General features: G+C 43.3%; 1 protein-coding gene across 2 annotated transcripts in view; it reads left to right on the forward strand.

Annotated features, from left to right (window-relative positions):
* Nucleotides 1-20781, forward strand: part of SCRN1 (secernin 1) — a 68437-nt gene that overhangs the window by 18873 nt on the left and 28783 nt on the right. For both annotated transcript variants that reach the window (XM_002818092.4, XM_054560585.2), the window contains 2 exons: nt 1467-1626; nt 14276-14457. In XM_002818092.4, the coding sequence (XP_002818138.3) occupies nt 1468-1626; nt 14276-14457 (341 nt within the window). In that variant the 5' untranslated portion in view covers nt 1467. The remainder of the gene's footprint in view (nt 1-1466; nt 1627-14275; nt 14458-20781) is intronic.

The raw sequence follows: 20781 nt of genomic DNA on the forward strand, positions 1-20781 counted from the left end.
ATCAAACAAGTATTTCAGATTATGATAATTACTTTGAAGGAAAAGGACAGGATTCTATGAGAGTGTATAGTACAGCAACACAAATTAGAGTACTAGAGTGATATTTGAGTTGGTACATGAAAGAGGAGGAGTTAACCAGGAAGATAGTTTTGGTACAGGAAGCAGGGAAGGGAGTGGTAAGGACAAAGGGTGGAGCATGTGCAGAGGTCTGGCAGGCACTGGAGGAACTAGAAAAAGGCCTGTGTGCTGGCATTGTGAGAGTGGAGGGGTGAGTGGTAGAAGATGGGGCTGGGAAGGGGGAACAAACTTGATCATATTTTGGTCTTTATTCCAAGAGCCTTGGGAAACTGCTGAAGTATTTTAAGCAGGAATGACGTGATCAAATCTTCCTTCTAAAAGGATCACTTTGGCTGCAATGCAGAGAATGTTTTGGAGTGGGGAGTGATAGAGGTTTTGGAGCAACCCCTCAGGAAGTTACTGTAGTGGTCCAGGCTGGAGATGGTGGTGGCTTGGTGCAGGGTGGTAGCAGTGGAGATGGAGAGGAGTGGGAGGTTTCCATAGAGATTTAGGAGATGGAATGTACAGGACTTGGTGATATATTAGATAATGGAGAAGCAAATGGCAAGGATGGTTACCTTGGCTACCAAGATAAAGAACCTTGAAAAGGGAAGAAGACGAAATCAGCTTCGGATATCAGGCAGGCAGCTGGGTCTGTGGGTCAGAGGCTTAAGGTGAGAACCCAGCTGGAATTAAATGTGTAAGTCATCAGCATGTAACTGACAAGGAAAGATCTGAGCATGGATGCATTTTCCCAGATAGAAAAGATCATTAAATGAGGAAAGAAGGATGAAGCAGTGAGGATGTGCACTGGCCAGGTAGAACAAGCCAGTCCAGGAGCAGCTGGGGAGGTGGACGGAAAACCAAAAGGTGTTTGAGTGTTATGTCATCGAGGTGGAGCAGAACTACTCAAAACAACAAAGCAGGGTATTTTTCAATTGATCTCTAGACCCATTTCCTCATCACACCCCAAATCTGTTATGTGGTGGCTATGCATTTCTGGATCTGCGGCACTTGTATAGTTAGTATTAAGATATGTTTATTTATTATTTTATTACTGTGAACAGATTGTAGTGTGTGTATGTGTGGTGTGTGTCTGTGTCTTCTGCCTAGAACAATGACCTCCTTTCCTTTCTCCCACGTCACTGCACTTTTGGCTGCCGCTGTGGTTTGTTGCAAATCTGAGCTCATTTAATCCCACAGAGTATTAAACAATATCTGGTCTCGGTGGCTCTGTCATTCCACTGCAGGCGTCCCACCTTCATTTGCCAGCTGGGATCTCTTAATGAGCTAGCTGTGCACAGTTCAATAGTAAAACCCTTTTGGCTGGTGAAATATGTTTGAAGAACTCGCTGTTGGAGTGTTCTATGTGAGGCCTGCTTCCACTCTTGCTGGCATTCTCTTTTCAGGATGGCTGCAGCTCCTCCAAGTTACTGTTTTGTTGCCTTCCCTCCACGTGCTAAGGATGGTCTGGTGGTATTTGGGAAAAATTCAGCCCGGCCCAGAGATGAAGTGCAAGAGGTTGTGTATTTCTCGGCTGCTGATCACCAACCGGAGAGCAAGGTTGAGGTAAGGCGTGCATTGCAGTCTCGCGAGTCACACTCTCTTTTCTCTGGCTTTGCCACCAGCACAACTCTAACTCCTTGCTTGGAAGCTTGCTCACAAGTCAGAGCTGTCATGTCAGTTCTGCTGATTCCTGTTTCCATACAGGTTTTCTCATAGCCTTGAAAACAAGGTCATGGAAGAGCTCTATGCTCACTGCTATGGCCATTGTTTTATAATTAAGTAGAATATGTACATAGTTCTGAAGTCAAATCTAAAAAACAAGATTTATTCACAGAAGTCTAACTTGTATCCTTGTCCCCTTTACTCCATGATCTTTTCCCCTATAGGTAATCATGTTTTGGAAGATCTTGGTTTATCCTTCCATTTGCAAAATTACACATATATATGTAACAAATCACACACACGTGTGTATTCATCCTGGTCCCTTTCCTCCTTTCGTCGATTAACAGCAGCATGCCATATATACTTTTCTCTGCTTTGCATTTTTTTCATTTTTATTTTATTATTTTATTTTCTTCAATCAGCTTTCTCAGGTTGAATCTCTACTTTATATTTTTCAACTCAAAACATATTCTGGAGAGTACTCCCTACAGTATATGCAAGTCATAATTCCTCATTTAGAGCTGCATGGTGTTTCATTCTATGGATGTATCATAGTTAACCAGCCCCATATTGCTGCTGGACATTGGGTTGTTTTCAGTCTATTGCTATTACAAACAGCACTGAAGTGGATAACAGCCTTATGCATCTGTCATAGTATCTGGTCTCAGTTTATATATTTTTATCATAATAAAACATTATCCATTAATTCTTATTTTGAGTCTTTTAAAAATACTATTTTTGTCAGTATTTCTTTGGGATAGATGCCTAGAAATGAAATTGCTGGGTCACAAGGTAAATAAAAATATAATTTTATTAAATATTATCAAATTTCCTTCCATAGGTGGTGTACCATTTTGCATTCCCATCAGCACTATATGACAATGCCCGTTACTTCATATTCCCAGAATGTGTTGTCAAACTTTCACGATGGCTATTTTATGTTAATTATACTTTCTGTCATTTTACTAAATTCTTTTATTGGTTGTGTCAGCTTTTATCATTGCTTCTCTTGGGGTTTCCAGGTATATTGTTATATCACTCACACATAGAGATTGTTTAGTTGTTCTTCTGTCTTTAATTGTTTTCCTGTTTGATTGCTTTGGCTTATATCTCGGGTTTTATGTTAAGTAGTAGTGGAGATAGTGGGTATCCTTGGCTCTGCACCTGACCTGAGTGGGGCTGTCTCTAGTGCTTCCCTATTAAGTAAGCTGCTGGTTTTGGGATTGAGATTTATATAGTTTTATGTGCCACTGCACCTGGCTTATGTTAAAAAGTATACATCAGCTGGGTACAGTGACACATGCCTGTAGTCCCAGCTACCCTGGAGGCTGAGGTGGGAGGATCACTTGAGCCCAGGAAGTTGAGACCAGCCTGGACAACATGGTGAGACCCCATCTTTTTTTTAAAAAAAAAGTATACATGAATTTCTATTTTGAGTATTTCTAAAAACAACAACTCAGGAATAGATATTAAATTTTGTTAAGTATCTTTTCAGTAATTATGGAGATAATCACTTATTTATGTGATAAATTGAACCATCTTTGCATTCAGGGCATAACCTTCTTGGTTATGTTTTGTTTATAAGTGTATTTACCTTGTGTGTTTCTGTGTGTGTGTGTGTTTAGATGGTAGTTCGTTAAAGGATGACAAATCTGGAGAAAATAAATTAGGGCTAGTAAATGAAGAAGCTCTTTTCACTACATAACCTCTATTCTTTGGTGCTCTGTGCTTCACAAAATAAACTGATTTTTCTGATGATTGTGCTTGGTTTCAAATAGGCATTCATCAATTTGTATTTTCTTTTTTTTTTCTTAAATTCTTCCATTACATCCAATGTGTATTTTATTTTCATATCTAAATCTTAAATCACTGGCTCTGTTTCAGTTCTTTAAAAGCAGTAATCAGCACCAAAGAGCAACAGAACTCTATGAGGGGCTGCTTACTTTACATGAATTTAACAAAGGCACTGAAATGAACAGGCAGGTGGGCAGGCCTTCACATGGGCTGTCTGTGGATGGTCCGGTGGCAGACTGTCTCCTACTGGGCTTTCACCAGACCCACTTTCCTCTCTTACTGAGCCACTAACTTAATAAAAGCCCCTGCAACTTTAGTGGGACTTTCCTTTCGTATAGGTGAAGAAGAGTGCTAGGTTCCCTGGTGAGCATATTAGGTTTTAAATGGGTATCCATCAATGAGTGAATGTCCATGTTATTTGGGTCCAAATGTTTCTCTCTTTTCCTGGAACAGAGTGGACTCTGTGTGGATAAAGTTTGCTGGTTTGAGTTGTTACTGACCTTCCGTGTCTGTCCTCCCTGAACATTTCTCTTTTTTTCCCGAAAGACATACAAACTAAAATAATCTTTGATTTTTATGTGGGCAGATTTAAGTTCTCAAAGGTGGCTGCACCAAATCCTATCCCACAAGCCCTTCTTCCAGTGTGAAGGGCACTCCTCCCACCAAGAGGGAAAGGTGAGTCTATGTCCTTCACTCTGACTGTGAATCTTTGAGGGCTTGTGATTGCTCTGACCAGTGGAGCATGGTGGAAGTGATGCTATGTGACTTCCAGGGCTGGGCCATAAAAGGATACAGCTCTCTCTCTCTCTCTCTCTCTGGTTCCTCTCTCTCTCTCCCATTCTCGTTTCTCTGTCTCTCAGATGATTCCAGGCCCCAGACACTGGAGTGGAGACACATTATCCCTTTGCTGTTCAAATCCATGAGCATTAAAAAAGTTGTTTTACACCACTAAATTTTGGGGTAATTTGTTAAGTAGCCATACTAACTTCAAAAATCACACAAAGCCATTTATAAACATGTCTGAAATAAATATTTCAAAAAAACTTGTTTTCTTTTTTGGAGGATAGGCTACATTAACTCTTACTTTACTCTCATGGTTACAATTATTTTAAGGACGAGGCTAGATTCCTTTTGCTAGTTAACCTATGGTATATGATTACTCAGATATATTTAGGTTAAATCCTGTCCCCTTCCATACATAAGTATAGTGTGATATATACCATAATTAGCCTCTAAGGCAGCTCTGACCTCTCTTCTGAGTTCCATACCTGTGTTTTGAGCTGCCTCTTTGCGTTCCCACTTGCATATTCTGCAGGTGAAATAACCTCACAGGTAAGAAAGCAAATTCATTTCCCCCAGCTTATATATCCCTGTTGCTCTAACAGCACCATTGTCGGCCACGTAGTTTATACTAGAAGCCCACGGGAAACGTCGACCCTCACTTCCCCCTGCCCTCATCCCCAACGCACAGGGACAGCTGTCACTGAGTCCCGCTGCCCCCTCTCTTGTTTGTCCATCTCCTCCCCGCTGCCCCTGACTCGTTCAGACTGAGTCCATCTCTTTTCTGCTACAATCTTCTCATTTGTCCCGGGGTCTCTTTCTCCTGGGTTCTTCTCCCTACGGGGTTACCAGAATTTGCTTCCCAGAACGTAGATAGCTCTATCACTGCCTTGCTGAAAAGTGTTTCGTTTTGTTTACAGGCTGAGAGTCCACGCTGATTTGTATGCCATTCAGAACTCTTCCCAACTGGCACCCTGCTCACTTTTCCTTTCTTTTATTCTCTTTCATTCTTTTCTATTTTAAATTGATAGACTATTTTCAGAGCAGTTTTATGTTTACAGAAAAATGAACGGAAGGCACAGAGAGTTCCCAAACAGCCCCTTACCCTGCCCTCTAGTTTCCCCTGCTAGTAACGTCTGGCATCAATGTGGTACATTCGCTACAACTGATGAGCCAATATTGATACAGTATATATATATTTTGTTTTTTGAGACAGAGTCTAGCTTTGTCACCCAGGCTAGAGTGCAGTTGCACGGTCTTGGCTCACTGCAACCTCCAGCTCCCGGGTTCAAGTGATGCTCTTGCTTCAGCCTCCCAAGTAGCTGGGGTTACAGGTGCCCACCATCATGCCTGGCTAATTTTTGTATTTTTAGTAGAAATGGAGTTTCACCATGTTGACCAGGCTGTCTTGAACTCCTGACCTCAAGTGATCCACCCGCCTCAGCCTCCCGAAGTGCTGGGATTATGGATGTGAGCCACCGAGCCCGGCCTGATACAGTATTATTAACTAAAGTTCATAGTTTATACTCTTTGTGTTGGATATCCTATGGGTATACCTATATGTATAATGACAAGCCATTGTAGTATTATAGAGAATACTTTTACTACCCTAGAGGTTCTGTGCTCCACCTATTCACCCACCCACCCTAGCCCCCAGAAATCACTGATCCTATTGTGTCCATACTTTTGCCTTTCCTAAAATGTCACATAGTTGGAATCATTCAGTGTGTAGCTTTTTCAGATTGGCTTTTTTAAACTTAGTAATGTGCATTTAAGGTTTCTTCCTGTCTTTTCCAAGCTTGATGACACATTTCTTTTTATCACTGAACAATATTCCATTTTCTGGATATACCAGGTTATTTATCCATTCACCCACTGAAGGACATCTTAGTTGATTCTAAAGTTTGGCAGTTATGAACATAGCTGCTATAAATATTTGTGTGCAGTCTTTTGTGTAGACATGTTTTTAACTCATTTGGCTAAAGACATTTTAAAATGTAATTTTTCATTTTGAATAGGTAATCATATATTTATGTGGTTCAAAGATTGAATGATATTTAAAAGGTTCACAGTAAGAAGTCTTCCTCCCTTGTCTCCATCCTGTATAACTCTTTTTATTAATTTCATGCATATCCTTCCAGTATTTTATGCAAATCCAAAAAAACTGAATATCTGGCCTTATTTTCTATTGTTTTGTGTGAATGCGGCACATTCTATACGCTACTATTAAACATGATTTTTTAATATATAACTTTGAACTTACAGAAAAGATCTGCACTTTCCTATTTTCACTTAACATTTTCTAAAGATTTTTCTATAGAGATTGTCCTTATTTTTTTCTTACGGCTACATAGTAATCCATTGTGGAGGTGTACCATAGTTCATTTAATTAGTGCTCTATTGGTAGATGCTTGGACTCTTTCCAGTATTTTGCTAGTCCAGAAAGTGCAGCTGTGGAGAACCTTGTACATAAGTCATTTTGTGCATGTGTAGATATAGCCATTGGATGTACTTCCAAATGTAGCATCATTGGGTCATAGGGTAAAGCTTTTATAAGAATTGACCTCCGTAAGGGTTATACAATTTCCTGCTTACTTTTCTATTCTCATTCTTAGCTGTGCCCTCTCAGCTTGTACTCTAGGCCCCAGCTACACTGAACTGCTTGCCTTTTCTTGAGCAAATAACACACTTGCATTTTTCTGTGCTTTTGCTCTTTCTGTCCTTTGCTGAGAAGATCCTTCTTCTCCCCTCCTCTCATCTACTTGGTAGACTCCTGTTTATCTTTCCAGGCCTCAACACCAATATCCACTCCTCCCTTTAGCCTGACACTCCTCTATGCATGTCAATTGAAATTTACAACCACCTGAAACTAGGAGGATGAGTTCTGGCCCAGAGAGAGGGGTCCTAGGTTCGTGTTTTGCCTCTCCCTTTATAGTGTCTTGGGCCTTCGAGCCTCTCTGAAACTCAGTTTCTTTATTTGCCAGATAGAGATCATAATACCCCCTCTGCCTGCATTACAGGCTTTAGTGGGACACACGTGAGCTGATGCATGAAAGCACTTTGTAAAGCTTTAAGGAGAACATTGTGAAGAAGGATTTTTTTTTTTTAAAGAATTGACTAATGTTGAGAATTGCTGTGACTCCGGGTCTCAGTTCCAAAACTATCTTTGGTACATCACATACTACTGAATCTGCTTTTCAAACTTACTCTTACCCCTTTAGTTCCCTTACAGTTACATCTGTCTCCATCTCCTATACTTGTCCCAAGTACAGAATGATGAGTTCTTTCCATATTTAGGTCTAGGAGCCACGATTACTATCATGTAACTTTTATACAAGGAACTATTAGAATACAGACTTTTTTAAACTATGAAGAGTAATAACTTTTCATAAAAACCCATCTATTCCTCAGCCATTTCATGACATTTTATGTTATGTTATGTTATGTTATGTTATGTTATGTTATGTTATGTTTGAGACAGTCTCACTCTGTCACCCAGGCTGGAGTGCAGTAGCACAATCTCAGCTCACTGCAACCTCTGCCTCCTGGGTTCAAGCAATTCTCCTGCTTCAGCCGCCCAAGTAGCTGGGATTACAGGCATGTGCCACCATAGCCAGCTAATTTTCGTATTTTTGGTAGAGACAGAGTTTCATCATGTTGGCCAGGCTGGTCTCAAACTCCTGAGCTCAAGTGATCCACCCATCTTGGCCTCCCAAAGTGTTGGGATTACAGGCATGAGCCACCACGCCCGGCCCATTTCATGACATTTTAAACACGTGTCCTGAGGTTTCCCTAGAAACCTCATACTTGAGTGTTGAGGTCCCAGGAAATCATTTTCTGAGAATATAACCCTCTATTATATAATTTATTATATAATAATTTAATTATATATAAACAATTATTTAATAATTGTATAATTTAATTGCATATACATAATTATATTATTTAATAATTATATAATTTAATTATATGTACATAATTATATTATTTAATAATTACAGTGTTTAATAATTATATGAAACTAATTATATAATAGGTGGTTATATTCTCAGAAAATGATTTCCTGGGACCTCAACACTCTCAAGTATGAGGTTTCTAGGGCAACCTCTGGACACATGCAAAAACCATGCAAAAAGTAGTGTGGACTCCTCATTCATCCACTCACCCACCTGCCAACTGATCCCCCTTTCCAGGCGGTTCTCCCTTCAACTTGTCCACTTAGCCACTCTCCATCCCCCTGTCAGTCAATCCCATCCAGCCATCATCTCCATATGTCAAGTTCACTGTACTTAAGACTAGAAGAGTAAGAAATAAGATCCTCCAGCACAGAGTTCCTCAGTTTCCAAAATTACACTGGATTTTTTCTTTCAGCTGCAGTTTGCAGATTGGAACATCCAAATTTTATATTCTTTAGTATTTCCCTTGTGTATTCTGGGCTTTTAACAACATCTCTTTTGGTTGCAGAGTAGGATGGATAAATAGGTATCAATATTTGAAAGCCCCTCTGTCCTCTCTGAGGATGCATCAGAGAACTCATCTCGACTTTACCCCAAGTCCTGCCCTCCCTCTAGGTAGGCATGTTGAGGAAGCAGAGGAATAACTTCCTGGATTATGGTGTGTGAATGTGTGTGTGTGTATATGTGCATGTGGGTATGCATGCATGCTCATGGACGGTACAGGTCCATTCTTACATGGTTGAACCTTCTATTTAGGAAAAAAATGGATCCAACATTAGACTTCTTTTCCAGAAAAACAGTGGATTTTGGCTAAGGTTTACATTACTTACACTTGGTGTCCAAGAGGCTAATTATACCAGAATTTACGGAGACAGAATTCTTGATAACAAAGTTAGATTTGACACATAATATTTTTTAAAAGAGTCTTTCTTTCGTAATAAATATTGTCTCCATTATTTCCTTTTTTAAAGTCTTTATCATTTCCTCATTTTTTTTTCAAATTAGCTTAAATTTTTGTCTATTTTCCACTACATGAAATACTGTATGGATTCACTGTCGTCACTGAGTTTATATAACTTTCATGATTTGGGGAAAGCTTTTGGTAGATCCTTTCCCCTTTCTTTATCATTGAAAATATTTACAAGAAGAATAGAAAATTACCAGTTAATGATGGCTGGTAGCGTTGTTAGTAAAATTGTCCAGATGGAGGCTATATTTGTGATGTGTGGGGTGTGTGTATGTTGTGGGGGTGGGGGGAGCTGAATTTTAATTCTGAAAGTTATTTCTTACAATAGGAAAGTACAAGTCATTCTGGAATCAGAGAGAGCTGAGCAAAGCTCCGTGACCACTGGACAGATTTGCTCCCTCCCTTCCTCCCTCCCTTCCTTCTTTCCTTCCTTCCCTCCTCCCTCCCTCCCCCCCTTTCTTTCTTTATTCCTTTCTTTCTTTCTTTTTTTGTTTTCTTCTAGTCAGCTCCAGAATCAGGAGCCCCCAGTCTTGTATGGAGTCAGAAGTGTCTCCCTCACTTCCAAGAGAGCATGGCTTAGCAGAGGGCTTCCTTCCATAATGTCCCCTTTCCCAGATGCATTTCTGATCTCAGACCTTTGCATTGTTCCTCCCCAAAGATCTTATGCTTTCAGTGAAATAAAACACAGTTCTTCTAAAGTGTGGTTGAGGATGTTGCCCTCTGATCTCAGCACCTTCTTTTGTCTTTATTTAAACTTATATGAACCTTAAGAATACATTTCCTAAAACCAGTCAAATAGCAGGCAAGACACTGGGGTAAAAAAATAAAATAAAAACAAATACGCAGGGCATGGTGGCACACACCTCTAGTCCCAGCTACTTGGGAGGCTAAGAGTGGAGGATCGCTTGAGCCCAGGTGTTGGGAGGACAGCCTAGGCAACATAGTAAGACTCCATCTCTAAAACAAACAAACAAAAAATACACACACACACACACACACTCACATATATAATTTAAAATAAATAAAAAATCCTCAGTGATAATTATCAATGCATCTTTAGAGCTACAAATTTTTAAAAGCTAAAAACATCTCTCCAAAGCATCCCATTTTCCTTGCCATCTTCCCCCACCGTAAGAAGTTTGGCTGACTCATCAGCTCAACTCACAATGGTTTTTGCTGGTGGTGCCAGGGTTGTGTTCACCATCTGAGTACAGTACGAAAGGCACAATGGTTGTGTTTCATTAACTGAAACGTCTATTGTGTGAGTGTCTCTGTTTCCCCTTTCACTGGGTGGTATCCAGAAATAGTGTGTGCTGGAATGTGGATGGGGTGAAGTGACGGCATGAAGCTGATCTTGCTTTTCATTTTCGACGTAATCACATAAAATAATGAAGGGCTTGCTCTGTGGAATTGTTTTTGTCTTTGGCTCTAGGGTCTTTTCGAGGCTCATGTTTTCTATCCTCCATCCTAACCTGGCAGGTGGTCCCTGAGAGAGTGGCAAGCTCAGGACAGGCAGATCCTTGGAAACCCCCTGATTAGCACTGGGCAGTGCTGACATTTAGAAGAATGCTTGCCCACACTCCTGCTCTGGGCATTCTTATATTGTTATGTGACTTGGGCACCCAGAAGTCACACTAGCTGACAGATTTGTTTTATGAAAGTCTGGGTGGGAGTGGCCATGGGGCAGAAAGACCAATTGCTCATCTCTTTCCACAGTTCATTTTAATAACCAAAGCTGAGACCAGAACCATCTCTGTAAAGATCCATCTTTTAAGTGGTGAACACTTTCCTTTTTTCTTTTTCGTTTCTAATAGAAATTAAGCTAGGAATTTTGACTTGGGGAACTAAATTGTTTTTGCCACACTGAAAGAAGATGTCAGGTGCTTTTTGGATATTTGTACCTGGAGAAACCTCTTTTGCTTCCTCAAATCCCACTTCTCTGGCTCATTAATAATGTGGCAGTTGTAAAGGTGGGTGGATTTTATATTTAAAAGTGGCTGTGGAGTTCATGTTCTAGATGGCTGACTTTACCAAGTTGAGCTAATTAAATTTTGTGTAAGTGTTCCTGATTTTGTGAGATCTGCTCTCAAAGTGGGATTTTAAGTAGCCAGTCTATCTACATAAGACAAGTGTGTTTACCCCTCCCCAACCCCACCTTGTTGTGATTAGCCAGATTTAAAACATAGTGGAGCAGGTGTGAATGGCTGTCATAGAAGAGCCCTTATATGAGGCCCGTGCTCTGTGGCCCATGACAAAGATGCAGCAAGGGGCATGTGTTCCAGGCTCGGGGCCTGTGAAGGGATCTGGCTGCCTGGCTTTCGGTCTGGTGCTTAGGAGGGCTGATTGGGCCCATCTGGCTACTTGGGGATCCCCTTCCTTCCTCACCATTCCGAGTTTGGCCTGAAAAGCGTCAAGTTGGCTGCATATATTTTGAACTCCTGTGAAGACCATCTGGTCTTTTTGATTCAATTGTCGACATTTTTTAAATCAGGCAATCCGTATTAAGCCCTTGCAGTTCTGTGCCTTAATGACATCATGGCAGCTCCCCCACGTGGCACAGCAGGGACCTCTCTGGACCGTGGAGACCCTTGACATGCCTCTTCCTTTCTTAAGCCCTTAGCTCTGACTGGAGTACCTTGATGGCTGGCCCGTTTTTTAAGGTCAACTCAGATTTCTCCCACTTGATACAGCCTCTAGAGGACCATGCGGATGTATTTCCTCATTTCTTTGGACTTTTACCTTCTGTGCTCCCTTAGATCTTTGTAATTTCTCCGGCCATCCATTCAGCCACCCATCCAAAAACAGGCTTATTGATGCCTGATATGTACCAGACTTGGGGTATGTCAGTGAACTAAATAACAAAGATATCCCCCTTCCCTCTTGGGGCTTACACTCTAGCTGGGGGAGATAGTATACATAAACAGTACATGTAATAAGTCCGTCAGTTCTGTAGTATTTCAGAAGGGGATAAATGGAATGGGAAAGAGGAAAAGCAGAGCTGGGTCGGGTGGATCAGAAGGGCAAAGCAGGAGGCAGTGGCAAGATGCTTCAGGAATGAAGCAGGCAAGCCTTAGAGACACTGAAGCTGGCCTGGGCTCGTAGGAATTTGTGTGCACGCCTTTGCCTTCCTCCCCAACCAAAAGGACAGGGCCTGGGCCTCCTCACTGATTTTCTGCTTGCAGCATTTAGCACAAAATGCTTTGTGTGTAGTTGGTGTTCTGTAAATGATTGGGAAAATGGAAATGAGTGTGTAAAAATGAATTTGAGGACAAATAAACCATTTCCTAATTTTTACTTTTTTTCCTGCCCTTTTAAAAACCTGTATAAAATCTGTGCTTAAGAAGCTGAGATTCTTTCCCTGTTTACTCATTGTTTTTAAGACAAAAGTTGCCACTGGCACTCAGTGCAGACAGGGGTTTTGGAAAGTGTTGGTCAATGCCTGGACTACTTTTTGACATAGAGTGCAATGTTAAGATGTAAACGTCAGTTCCATTTCAGAAGAGCACAGAGGAGCAGAGTTTGATTACTGCTCTGGCCAGCTTCGTGCTCTACAAGAATCATTTTTTTTTTTAAATAAATAACTTTTGGGAACTGCATAGGGGAAAAATGTTGAGTATATTTTATTGTCAGTTTGCCATGAAAAATTCGAGAGTCTCTTGAAAACCTCTGGATATAATTAGCTTTCAGTTTGCAAATATTTATCAAGTAAAATGACATTATCCCAGTGTGGAGCAACACCTAACATGAATTGTGCAGACCCAAAGTCACCTGACCAATGAGTGTGTGTGTCACACGGGTTTCAGCTCTTACCTGAAGTTTAGCGATTATGGGAAATCAATACAGAATAGCTTTGTGGGCTGCATTCAGTTGATATAGCTGGGTCTTGAGTTAAAAAAAGAAAAGATCTAAGGCTGCTGTTGCTTTCGGCTGCCCTGTTTAAAATGTAAATGACTCCTGCAGCTGATAACATTCTCCCTTGAGAGCTCCAGAGCACTGTGTAACTTAGAGACTTGAATTCAATACAGCGTCCACCACACAAAGGGTGTGTCATAGGCCCGTAGAATGTCAGAGTCGGGAGGCCCCCATGGGGAAGCTAGTTGCAGGTTCCTCTGCTGTGGGTCCCAATGTGGGGAGGGGAAAGGGAAGCACAGGAGGGCGAGACTCTGAGGGTTACCCACATCCTGGTCCCGGGCATCCTCCTCCCTTTGCCTGGACATACTTTGACTGATTTTATTGTGCTTGTGATTCTGTGTAAGAGTTCGTATGAAGAAGGTGTTCTGAGGTTAAAAATACTTGGGAAGAAATAGTTTGACTCAAATTAGCTCCCTCATTTTCCAGGTAAAGCCACCGCAGCCTGGAGAAGGTAAGATGCACCACTAAGTTGTGTGTTCTGCATTTCTGACAGCAGCTGGAGATGCACCTCCATGGGACCGTTTCCTTCTGTGTCCACCTCATTGTCTTAGTGTGAGGATCAAATGCGACAGACAGGAACTCCCACAGTGTAATGCAGTAGTTAAATGAGAATGTTATGATCCTTTTCTGTTTTCTACCACTGGAGCAACCATGTAGGTTATCAAACTGTGTTCCAGGAAACCCAAAGGGTCCTTGCAGGGGGACTCAGCGTTCTGCTTTCTTCAGACAAAGATCTTCCCTTTTATCTGCTTTCTATCTTAGGCTTCTAGGTAAAGTTTCCTTTAAAGGTAGGGCTCGTAAATAGCTGTGTTCAATATTGGTGAATGCTGGCAGCCGCCTGTTCCTGTTGAAATGGGCAGGCTTAGGATGTTCAGGATGATGATTGGCTGAATACCTGGTTCAAGATGATTGCCCTGTTACGTGAGCACCAGGAATAGATTGGCATGAGCCACACAGACTGAAACTCACCATGGAGACTTTTGAGCTGCATTGTGAAGACTTAAAAATCAGGGTATTCCCAAGGCCTTTTATTTTTTGGCTCTGTTTTTAACTAATACGATGTTTCAGTATAAGTACCCAGGCAGAAATGAGGTAGTACCTGACAGGTGATGGCGCTTTCTTTCCTGTGTTTGTTTTTCAGTGCACTTACATTTCAATCGACCAAGTTCCGAGGACCCATGCCATAATGATAAGCAGACCGGCCTGGCTCTGGGGGGCAGAAATGGGAGCCAATGAACATGGAGTGTGCATAGCCAATGAAGCCATCAACACCAGAGAGCCAGCTGCCGAGATAGAAGCCTTGCTGGGGATGGATCTGGTCAGGTACTGCACAGTGATTCTTTGAAACAACTTCCCAGAAAAGGTTGGAAATGGGGACAGGAATTATTTCTTCCTAAACCTTGCATTTTTTAACATAATCCTTCCAAAGATGATGTGTGCCTTTTGATAGAAACTGTAAGATGATGGGATAAATGAATGGATTACAATGGAATATTATTTAACAATAAAAAAAATCAAGTGGCTGGGCATGGTGGCTCATGCCTGTAGTCCCAGCACTTTGGGAGGCCGAGGCAGGTGGATCACCTGAGGTCAGGAGTTCGAGACCAGCCTGGCCAACATGGTGAAACCCCGTCTCTACGAAAAATACAAAAATTAGCCGAACATGTTGCTGGGCACCTATAATCCCAGCTACTCAGGAGGCTGAGACAGGAGAATTGCTGGAACCTGGAAGACGGAGGTTGCAGTGAGCCGAGATCATGTCATTGCACTCGAGCTGAGGCGACAACAACGAGACCCCATCAGAAACAAACAAACAAAAGAATCAAGTACAGATACATACTAAAGCATAATGATCTTGAAAACATTATACTGAGAGAGAAGCCAGACACAAAAGGTCACATACTGTGATTCTATTTATATGAAATATACAGAATAGGCAAATCCATAGAGGCAGGAAGTTAGATTAGTGGTTGCCTGGGGTTTGGGTGTGGGTAAGAGAATGGGGAGTGATTCCTAATGGGCATGAGCTTTCTTTTGTGGGTGTTGAAAATGTTCTAAACCTTAGATTGTGGTGGTGGCTGCACAACTTTGTGAGTATACTAAAAACCACTGAACTGTATGGTTTAAATGGGTGGATTTTATAGTACTTGAAATATATTATATATATATATAAAATATGAAAAATCATAAACTAGAAAAGAAAAATAGAACAGAGATCACTTCCCTCCTTTCCTCTCTATGTCTCAGTTGTTTTTTCTTCCTTTTTCCCCTCTCCCAGCCACTACACAGCAGAAGGAACCTGCTGTGCGAGCTGGATAGGGCAGGGATCTTTGTCTGTACACTGCTGTGTCGTAAGCACTGGAAACTGTGTGCCTGGCCTGTAATGAGTGATCAATAACTGAATTTTGAATGAATGACTAAAGTAGAAGGTAGGCTGGAACAAAGCAACATTCTAAAATGCCTTTTTTTGTCCCTGAAATAGTGAAATGAAATAGAATCATGACATATTTGAAAGAAGATTGGGCTGGGAGCTGGAGTTCTTGGCTTTCAGTGTGGATGTACCAAGTTACATCACCTCTCTGGGCCACAGTTTCCTCATTTTTTCAATATGAGGTCTAGATTGGATGACTTCTGAAGAACTCCCAAAGCTAACATCCTAGAAAAAGGAATGGGGTTGGATTTTGGTTTTGTAGGGGGAAATGGCACATTTAGACAGTGGTCTCGGGAACTCACTCCTCTGCCACCTAATGGAGAGGTCTGCAAGGGACACCCTTTTGGTAGCACAGTGACTTCCTGCCTTCCTTACCTTTCCTTACTGTTCCTCATTCTTATAAACTCAGGAGGAGCAGCTTCCCTGAGCTGGGGAAAAGGCAGAAAAAGCCAGTTTTTAAAAACCAGTTATTTATAGCTAGTTTTCTCTTGATTAGCAAAATGAAATGTATAGAATAACAAGAAGTTTTTTTTTTTTTGAGCTTATGTTTTGACAGCTCTCCAGTATTTTTTACTGTATTTGCAGTATGAGACTTATAGAACAGGCGAAATTACCATTTTAACAGTTGATTTCTAAGGGACAGTGGAAGAGGATTTTTTGTCTTTCTTCAGAGCACCTGATGTATCTTTTTAAGATTATCAACCAATAAAGCAACAGGAGTTTACTCAATATCTACTTTGTTCTAGACTCTGTGGGCACATGAAGCAGCTCAAAGCTTCAAAGGGATTTTAGTCTGATTGCAGGAAGAAGAAAATTGAGCAATGGAAATTTTAAGAATAATATAAGAAGATAGTAGGAGAGAGGTAACTCAAAGTGATCTGAGATTTGATGCCAAGTGAATGGCACAGAATTCCAGGGTGTGGCCTTCAGCAAACACTGCGGGATGTTCACAGATTATCACAGACTGGTCATATTTGGGAATGCTTTGAGGGGGAGGTTCATTTGACCTGAAGGTACAAGGCTGAGGGAGGTAGACACAGAAGATATGTTTGTCACAGACTTGGCATTGTGATAATTAGCAAGGTCAGGAGTAGATGACAGGGTGAGAGTTTAACCTTCACCATATAACGTTAACTCCATCTTGGGCTAGCCATGTCCAGCTATTGCAATAAAAAGGGTGTGAAGAGCACTGGTAGGTTCTTCAGGGTGGGGATGGAGTCACAGGTATCTGCACCTTAAGTGGATCTTTTGAGTTCAGGGTCTGGTTTCATCTTTGAAGAAGCTATGATCAGTTCAGCCAAGCATAGCCAGATTTTGAAGGGTCATTTCATACCAACCAAATCCTAAAAGTAACTCATGCTCATTATCCAGCATTCTCTCTCTGTCTCTTTTTTTTTTTTTTAGGCAAGTCTTGCTCTGTTTCCCAGGGGTACAGTGGTATGATCTTGGCTGATTGCAACCTCCGCCTCCCAGGTTCAAGTGATTCTCCTCCCTCAGCCTCCTGAGTAGATGGGATTACACGTGTATGCCACCACACCCAGCTAATTTTTGTATTTTTAGTAGGGACAGGGTTTCACCATGTTGACCAGGCTGGTCTCGAACTTCTGACCTCAAGTGATCCGCCTGCCTTGGCCTCTCAGAGTGCTGGGATTACAGGCGCGGACCACCACATCCCACCCCAGATTTCCTTTTTAATGATTTAATTCCAGTATTAATTTTTGAGAAGCTCCAGATGATATTGATACTACAGGTCGAAAAACCACAGTTTGAGTGGCAAGTTCTAGAGTAGTGGTTCTCAAAGTATGGCTGGTGAACAAGCATCACCTGGGAACTTGCTAGAAATGTAAATTCTCGGTCCCTACTTCACACCCAGGGGCCAGCAACCTGTTTTAACAAGTTCTCCAGGTGGTGCTGATGCACAGTTATGGTGAGAACCGCTGCTCCACAGGAAACTTTCTATCAGTTGGTTGCATTCTCTTAATTTGGGGCTCAGTGCCTCCCTAGGTATTGCTGTGTGAGGAACCACTACTTTCTCTGGCCTTGCTTGCACTCTGTGTCTAGTGCCAGTTCCTCCCTGGACAGCTCCCGTGAGAGCAGGCTATATCCATTTCACATGCTCTTTCAAGGGCCTGCTAGACTGTTGTTGATTATTCAATGAATACAGCAGTTGCCCCTATACTTATCCTGGTACTTTGTACTTTCCAGCAGCATGTGAAATCCAACCTCAGTTCAAAGAGACATAAAGGAATGACAGTAGCAATGTAATAGGCACTGATTTTAAGATAAAGGTATAATTTGTGTATGTTTCCTAGAGGCTTATGGGAATGTAAGCATTAGGCAATATTGTTTTTATAATGCATTTTCAGTGACATTTATCTGAAAGCTAAGCTTCATCTGTTATTTTTGATTCACTCTTCTCTGACCTCTAGTCCCTTTCTCCTGAGGAAGAGGCATATTAAAGACACGTACACATTTTTGCATGTTTCATGAAGTTGGTTCCAAGTAATGAGTAGCCAATAGAAGCTAACATAAAAGTGGGAATTTGGCCAGGTGCAGTGGCTCATGCCTGTAATCCCAGTGTCACACAATCCTTAGGGTGTTGCTTTTCCAGCCGGAAACCTCTGTGGCTGGTGGCACCTTTGCCTGAGTTTTGGTCTGGCTGCTGGGCTTGTTCCACCACTTGGCCCTGCACACTGTACTCAGCTCACGCCACTGGCCTGGATCCCATGCCTTCCAAGGGTAAGCCAGGCGCAGAGAGGAAAGGGGTGTGTGAGCAAGCATGGGGTCCAGCCACTGCACACAGCCAGGTGTGCCAGCTGTGGCAGGATGGGCAGCTCTAGGCGTCGGCACAGGCGCTGGCACAGGCACTAGCTCTGTGCGAGGCTGCAGCTGGACCAGGCGTACTGCAAATGGCTTCCACTGCAGTCACCAAGAAACGTGGTGGTGCCTGGAAGCTTGGAAATGCCAGGAACTGCAGAGCCCCAAAGACAGTGTCACAGCCCTGGCTCAGGGAGCCACTAGGTCTGGACTCCCCAAAGGGCTGCAGCTCTTCTCTCCTCATCACCTGCAATGTGGCGAATGGTGGGGGGATGGGGGTGTGCTTCAGCACTGTTAGTGTTATAGCTCTTTCAGTCCCACCATTTGGCGGGTCCCAAGCCCATGTCCCATGTTCAGGAAGAGTGAGGTACATGGACAGCTGGAGAGTGAGCAAGGTGGTGAGGAGCTTCATTGAGTGACAGAACAGCTCTCAGGAGACCCAAAGTGGGTAGCCCCATTCTGCAGGCAGGTCATCCTGAGGAATATCCAGCTCTCAGCAGAGAGGAGACCTGTAGTGGGTAGCTCCCTTCTGCAGGCAGGTCATCTCAACAAGTCAAGGAGGACCAAACTTGGTAGCTCCTTCCTGTAGCTGGTAGTCCTAAAGTCTGTGTGAATCTGAGTCTGGGGTTTTTATGGGCTCAGAAGGGAGGAAGTGCGTGCTGATCGGGTCATGGGCAAGCCTGGAAAGGGCACCATAAGTTCTCACTCTGGGCTGTGTGCTCCACCTGGAACTGGCAGACCAGCCTCCAGGCTTCCGGCCATTCCTGGCTCGAAGGTGGGGTTTCACTGGGGACCTGCTCCTTTCTGCCCAGGAAACTGTCTGCCTCCTGCCATCAACGTGCCATCCATGGTGCCCAGGTTTTTCATCTTGGGGGGCACTGGCAGGCCCACATTGAGCTGCCCTCAGCCCTCCCAGCCTCCCTCCTGTGCTCATTGATGCCCAAAGTCTGGAGAAGCCCAAGGCGGCAGGGGGCTGGTGTGTCAGCACCACTGTGAGCATGTGCACACCCAGCCAGGTTGCGATAGCACCTGGGCTCAGCCACAACTTTGCTCTGCACTGGAGCAGGTGCTGGGAGCAAGAAGAGGTCAGGGAGCAGGAAGCAGGTACTTACAAGCCTGTAGGGGCAAGGGCTTCCTGGGCTCCTGAGAGCGCAGGGATGCCCAGGTCCAGAGCAGCTGCAGCTGTGCCTGGGAGCATGGGGCTCCCACCCTGCCAACTTGGTAGGGGGTGGGGCTCCCACCAGCCTCGCAAAGCACGTAACCCAGGCCCTGCCTCCCCGTTGCAGCTGGCATCTTCACAGTGGCTCCTCCAGATGGGCCACCACTGCTATCACCACTTTAGGAGGCGAGTCATGAGGATCACTTTAGTCCAGGAGTTCAAGACCAGCCTGGGCAACATGGCAAAAGCCTGTTTCTACAAAACAAATGCAAAATGTAGCTGGTTGCACTGTTGCATGCCTATAGTCCCAACTACTTGAGAGACTGAGGCGGGAAGATTGCTGATTCCAGGAGGTCAGGGCTGCAGTGAACCATGATTGCACTACTGCACTCCAGCCTGGGTAACAGATCGAGACCCTGTCTGAAAGAAGGAAAAATGGGCCTGATGTGGTGGCTTATGCCCCGTAATCTTAGCACTCTGGGAGGCCGAGGCAGGAGGATTGCTTGAGCCCAGGAGTTCAAGACCAGCCTGGGCAACATGGTAAAACTCTATATCTACAAAATATACAAAATTAACGCAGTGTGGTGGCCCATGCCTGTGGTCCCAGCTACTTGGGAGGCGGAGGTGGGAGGTTTGCTTGAACCCAGGTGGGGAGGTTGCAGTGAGCTGAGATCATGCCACTGCACTCCAGCCTGGGTCACAGAACAAGACCCTGTCTCAGAAAAAAAAAAAAAGAGCAAAGGAAAGAAAGGGGAAATTACTTTCTGGATGTTAGGTGTTAGGGTGCCCTTTTTTTTCTTTTTTTAGACGGAGTCTTGCTCTGTCACCCAGGCTGGAGTGCAGTGGCACCATCTCGGCTCACTGCAACCTCCGCCTCCCGGGTTCACGCCATTCTCCTGCCTCAGCCTTCCGAGTAGCTGGGACTACAGGCGCCCGCCACAACGCCCAGCTAATTTTTTGTATTTTTAGTAGAGACAGGGTTTCACCGTGTTAGCCAGGGTGATCTTGATCTTCTGACCTCGTGATCCACCTGCCTCAGCCTCCCAAAGTGCTAGGATTACAGGTGTGAGCCACCGCTCCTGGCCTAGGGTGCCACTTACAATCCAAGGTCTGTCAGACGTGATAATGCCTCTGGGCCTCAACATGGATGAGAACTAGGAAGCGTTTGGAACCTCTTTGTCAGAAGTATGCTGGTAAATGTTTAATAACCAGCCTGGTGGAGGGAAGAGGGGTAGCGCTG

The sequence above is a fragment of the Pongo abelii genome, chromosome 6, assembly GCF_028885655.2.
Source record: "Pongo abelii isolate AG06213 chromosome 6, NHGRI_mPonAbe1-v2.0_pri, whole genome shotgun sequence".
In the NCBI taxonomy this organism is placed as follows: domain Eukaryota; kingdom Metazoa; phylum Chordata; class Mammalia; order Primates; family Hominidae; genus Pongo; species Pongo abelii.